General features: G+C 36.7%; 1 protein-coding gene across 5 annotated transcripts in view; it reads left to right on the forward strand.

The window, feature by feature from the left end:
• The window catches only part of USP6NL (USP6 N-terminal like), a 161,143-nt gene that overhangs the window by 85,449 nt on the left and 69,461 nt on the right, over positions 1-6,233 (forward strand). For 4 of the 5 annotated variants that reach the window (XM_017507122.2, XM_037730915.1, XM_037730916.1 and 1 more), the window contains 2 exons: positions 754-821; positions 3,163-3,245. In XM_017507122.2, the coding sequence (XP_017362611.1) occupies positions 754-821; positions 3,163-3,245 (151 nt within the window). Of the gene's footprint in view, positions 1-753; positions 822-3,162; positions 3,246-6,233 lie in introns of those variants that run through there. The other variant, XM_037730917.1, reaches the window with a different exon arrangement.

The following is a 6,233-nucleotide window of genomic DNA, read 5'->3' on the forward strand; positions in this document are numbered from 1 at the left end:
TTTGGGATAAGAGATGCCTTTTATATAGCCTGTTTTTGATCTTTAAAAAAAAAAACGCATGGTACATATTCATGCTATTTCATGTTATGATCTCAACTTTTGTTGTCAGGTTTGTGTTTTCAAAAGTCTCCTAGTGTTAATGAGGATGAAGGATTGTGTGTGTGTGTGTGTGTGTGTGTGTGTGTGTGTGTGTAAACACACATGTGTATCATAAAACCAGAGTCCTAGGGATCAGTTAGGAGATTATTATAGCAGCTGAGACTGTTGATAAAGAGACCTAAAAGGCTAGACGAAGATGTCTTTGTATCATGTAAAATAAATATTGTATCTTGTGCTAGTTTATTTTGTGGAGATCCAAGTTCCTTTAATTTTTGAAAGCCTTTTTGAATGTTCATCTCTTCTACCCAAGTGGGCTTCATCTGAAAGTTTGGAGCTTTCAGTTTCATTTTCTACTTAATATCAATTTCTGTGAAATTTTAGATCCAAAATTAATTCATGAAGGATAAGATTTATTATGTCCTAAGTGTATGCCTTAATACACTTGCTTTTTTTTTTGAATATTACTTTGTATTGCTATTCCAACGTTGTAGTTACAAATACTTAACTTGTTCTTTTATTTGATTTTGTTGATTTGTCATTTTAGGCAGTATTCATTGTTTTGTTTTATTTGTATTTATTTTGTCTTAGTTTCATAATTAATTAACTACGATTCTTTCAATAACAGTTCATTTAAATTTGATGTCTTCTTTGCAGATTCAGACCAGGATGTAGCACTCAAACTTGCCCAGGAGCGAGCTGAAATAGTTGCTAAATATGACAGAGTAAGTATCCATATTTACTCTTTGAGTGAGTTTTATTAGAAAACCATATAAATAGAAACGGATTTGCTTTTTGGAGAGTTTAAATTACAGAAGCAGTTTGTTTACTTCACAGGGACATAGAGGTCATCCTTCTTCTCTGACTTCATCTCCTCTCTTTCATTCTCCTTTTCTCCACTTCAGCCTCTTGCGGTTCCTTCACCACACCAGGCCTGCTCCTGCCTCAGGGCCTTTGCACTGGCTGTTTCCTCTGCCTGGGACACTTGTGTCCTGGATATCCTCATGTCTCATTGCCTCACGTCTTTCAGATCTTTCCCCAGATGCTACCATCTTACTGAGATCTTCTCTGACCTCCCACCTCCCTGTTTAATGCCCCTGCTTCTACCTGTAGCACTCGGTACACCTGCCGAGACTCTACCTTCTAGGCAGGAATTTCTTTTCTTTGATTTACTTTTGTATCCTAAATGCCTAGAACATTTCCTGATTCACACTAGGTACTCAATAAATACTTGACTAAATAAGTATATTGAACTACATATCCATTGCATTCATAATTTACATCTGCTGTTATAAATTTACCATGGATCTTTGATTTTGAATTTATACATTTATGTCTAATTTCCATTAGCATTTTATCCTTGTGTTGGTATGGAATCTCTTTTTGATATTACAGAAAATCACAATTATTGACAATTGAAATACCTCCTTATACCTTACCTCCTAAGGTCTATAATGAGTCCTAGCAATGATTTATAAATGTTATGTTTTGTATTTGTATCACTTGCATGTAATTGTATATCTGTTCCTTTTGATTATTTGTGAGAATAACAGGAGGTGAAATCATAGAAAGCCACCTGGATTGTGCCCTCCTTCCATGAGGCATAAGATGGTACTCAGCTTATCAGAGTTCATTTTTGGAACATCAGACACGGTTTCCCTTACTGTGATGAGATTTCATTGTAGTCCATCAGAAACAGTTTACTTATTTAACTGCTTCACTAATTTAAAACCAGTGTCACCGTCATTCATTCCTGCTTGTGTGCATTTTTCCCCCACAGTTAACACAGGCCAGGCATCATGCTTGGGGATTCATAGACAGAAATGAGTGCCAGCAGTCCTTGCCTACAGCATGATCGCAGTGTACTGAGAGAAGAACACACAAGCAGACAGTTATAAAATATACTCAGATGGCGGTGCCCACAAGACAGTTTGGAGTTTGAGTCTAAAATTAGAAGGATTGGCATAGATAGATGTATTTGGGGTTCCTTCACTGATCAGTGTTTGTTAATAGCCTACGAGTAAATGATACCTACATTAAGAAGAACAGTGGGCTGTGGACCGAACTCTGAGCACACCAGCAATGAAGAGTTACCCATGAAAAAGCCAAAAGAGTCTAGGTACGGTGGTTCATGCCTGTAATCCCAGCACTTTGGGAGGCCGAGGCAGGTGGATTGCCTGAGCTCAGGAGTTCGAGACCAGCCTGGGCAATACAGTGAAACCCCATCTCTACTAAAATACAAAAAATTAGCCAGGCGTAGCAGCGTGCACCTACAGTCCTAGGTACTCGGAAGGCTGAGGCAGGAGAATTGCAAGAACAGAGGTTGCAGTGAGCCAAGAGCGCGCCATTGCACTCCAGCTTAGGCGACAGAACGAGACTCCGTCTCAAAAAAAGAAAGAAAGAAAAAGCCAAAAGAAGAGTTGTCGGGCATGAGGAGACCATGAGAGGACGGTGTCACAGGAGCTGGAAGAAGGAGTGAGCAACACCGACAAGTACACTTCAGAGATCCATTAGATGAGGCCTGAGGGGTGTCCACCGGGTCTGACAGCTGGAAGGCCATTTTTGACCTTGGTTAAGAGTAGTTTTAGGCTGGCATAGCTGTGAAGTAAAGAAATAGACAAGGAGCTTCTCTGCCTGCTTCTCTGAGGAGTTTGCATAAAAAGGCAAAAAACAAACAAAAACAAAAAAACGCATCTTTTTCTGAGAAATGTTTGGTCTAGAACTGTAAGGTTCGGCAGTTTCTCTTGAGTGGCTTTCTCATTCCCATCGCTCTTCTTTCCTCATCAGCTTCCTCAAGGAACCCTGGCCTGATCCAGGCTCAGCTCCACGTCAGCTGCTGCTGACACACAGTATCTTCCAGAGTCATAACTAGGAAATAGTGTTTATTTTGCCAAAAATAGTTGGGTTTAAATGGGAAAAAAATGTTAAGGTTCGTAATGCCTCATTTCCAGCTCTTATTTTTAATAGTACATTAAAAATAGCCCTTATTTCCTCATTCTTTTATTTTTAAAAAAATTTAGTTTTGTAAACTCTGATTAACATTTTTGTGTGTGTGCCTTATTTTAGGGACGAGAAGGTGCAGAGATTGAACCTTGGGAAGACGCTGATTACCTTGTATACAAAGTCACAGATAGATTTGGCTTTTTACAGTAAGTCACATAGATTGAAAGCTTGCTTTTTTGATTATAATGTTTCTATGGTCACCTATTACATAGATTTTTAAAATTTTTTTACATAATTACAGTGAGTAAGTAATAGTCTTACAATATGCTTTTCTGTACTAAATTCTTGGGATTCTTAACAACTCTGTGATTAAAATTTATGTTTAAGAATGTAATTTTAAATATTTTTGCAATTTAGTAAAAACATTAAATGCAGTAAATGAGTTACATTAATAATTTAACAGAGCTAAATGCACATGTATGATTTGCATTATTTAAAAAATTATAAAACATTTCATAGTGTACCAATGCATTTTAAAAATAAATAGCAATTTGAACTTTATCGTTATGCAGCCTAAAAATGAGCATTGTAAAGAAATGCCATTGCTCTTCCTTATAGTTATAAATGTATTCATAATATTGCTTCTCAAAATGAATTCCATTCATCCTGAATATGTTATATGAAGAGTTGAGAGAGTTAAAATAATTTGGATCCTTAAAAACATTCTGCACATGATATGAATCTGTCTGTTCTGATTTTTACATTGTTTAAACAGATTCCAACAGGGTAGAGACTTCTATTCATCTTTATACTTTGGTTCCATACAATTTAAGGATTAACTAGATATTCATTCAACTGTGCTCTTTTTCAATTTCAGTTATTATAAATAGGAAAAAAAGCCAGGAATTTTTATTTTCTGATACTTGATCAAATTTTGAAGGAAAAACATTTTTTGTGTAGTTCTTAGTAATGTACAGTCCTCATACCTTCTTTTCTTCTTTTTTTTTGAGTCTAGAATTTATTTTGTAGTATTATATTTTTCTGACAGTAAAAGCAACCAACCAACAAACAGAAACCCGGAACTGGAGAATGTGTGCTCTTCTTGTGGCTTTGCTGTTCTTGGTCATGTAATCATTTTGTGCTTCATTTTAAAAGCAGGAATTAGTTTACATATCTATTTTATGTACATTCAGGTATATTTGAAGCTTTGAAAAAATAAAATATAAGAATACTTTGTAAAGTTCTGGACGTATATAAAGTGTGATTATACCTAATGACATTAGCATATCTGAAATGTTCTTCTGAGTAGTTATAATCAGAAGACCTTGTTTTGCTTTATTTTTGTAGAGCTGGGGTCTGGCCTTGTTTCTCAAACTCCTGGCCTCAAGCAGTCTTCCCACCTCTATATTCAGAAGGCTTTGAACTGCACTAGACTAACAGAATTTTTAACTGTGATGGAAATACTGCTCTTAAATTAAATCTACATCCCTACTTTTTTTTTTTTTTTTTTTTTTTGCCTTGTTCTGTTGCCCTGGCTGGGGTGCAGTGGCGTGATCTCAGCTTACTGCAACCTCCGCCTCCCAGGTTCAAGCGATTCTCCTGCCTCAGCCTCCTGAGTAGCTGGGATTATAGGCGCGCACCACCACACCTGGCAATTTTTGTCCTTTTAGTAGAAACGGGATTTCACTATGTTGGCCAGGTTGGTCTCGAACGGCTGAGCCCATCTTGGTCTCCCAAAGCACTGGGATTACAGGTGTGAGCCATCAAACTTGGCTATAAATGTGACAAGAAATGACTGCAAATATGTGTGGGTTAGTGTATGACGGACAATTTGAGCATTAAGACTGTTAACACCAGTGGGTCCCAAACTTGCCTGCAAACGTGGATCCAGTGATTTGTCCACACTTGTGATAGTTGGGTGGGAAGACATTCCCCAGTGAAAGCAGCCGGTCTCTCTGATTCTTGCTTCTTGAGAAGCATTTCTTGATATAAAACGGTATTTGAACTATTATAGCCTTGAACTAAGTGGTTCTGGCCCAGGAGCCTAGTCTGTGTTTGGCAATCTGAATATTGCCGTCATTTCTTTTGTATTTGTTTTTTTTTACTGTCTGTGTTAAGGTCCATTTGGCTGTAGTGGGGAAAAAGTGCTAATATTTTGCACTTACTGTGTGCTAGGCACTCTTCTATGCTCTTTGGAATAATTCAGTTATTCCCCTGAAAAGCTCTTTGGGGTCGGTACTGTTTTTGTCTTCCTCTTTTTAGGTGATGAAGCTAAAGCACAGAGGTCAAGTAACTTGCCCATGTTGTATTGACAGTGAGCATCAGCTCTAGGGTGTGGACCTTGGCAGTCTTCCTGCAGAGCTTGTGTTCTGAACTACTACAGTATACTGTCTGTTGCTGCTTTCTTGTATTTTAAATAAGAGAAATACAGAACAAGTGCTTTGAAATGCCTAGAAAGAAAGTTAAAGGGGGAAAAGAATACCTAAAGAGAAGGATGCTGTTTGAAATGATCACTGCTGTTTAGATACGTACTAAGATAGCTAAGCTCACTGCTTTTTTGAAATTGCAGCAGATTGGTACTAGTTCTCATACTATCACACTAATTTTATTTACTCCATGATGCAGTCCTAAAACAGGCAACACAAATGAAAATAATGAAACATATAAGTGGATATTAGGGTAATGTTAGGCTTTAATAAATTTCACCAAAATCAGTGATTTCTGTTACAATGAGTAATTTAAGTAAAACATTTTCTGCAGACATCATTACTAGTGGTTTTTATTGCTTGTCACCACAGACTGGAGTTTTATGTGCTATTGAATAAAATCACTCAGTGTAAGCATTTGGATATTACTCCCTGTCATACCTTGACTAAAATAACATTTCTTTTTACTGTCTTTGTTCTTTGTAATTTTTGATTGGTTCTGCAGTGAAATTGGGTTTTAAGAGTCAACGTTAATACAATAAAATGGCAAAAATAACTTTGTAAACTTTGTTGTCTGAGTTTATATCTAATTACAGTTTTAGAAACTTAAATTACCTGTTGTGATATGTGGAGTGACACTAATTAACAAATATATTATAGAACAACTTGGTTTTGGAATAGGTTACACAATAAATATGAAAGCTGTTGCCAAACCAACTGGGCTCTGCTAGATGAGCAACTTCTTTTTTTTTTTTTTTTTTTTTTTTT

Source organism: Cebus imitator, unplaced genomic scaffold, assembly GCF_001604975.1.
Source record: "Cebus imitator isolate Cc_AM_T3 unplaced genomic scaffold, Cebus_imitator-1.0 Scaffold368, whole genome shotgun sequence".
Classification (NCBI taxonomy): domain Eukaryota; kingdom Metazoa; phylum Chordata; class Mammalia; order Primates; family Cebidae; genus Cebus; species Cebus imitator.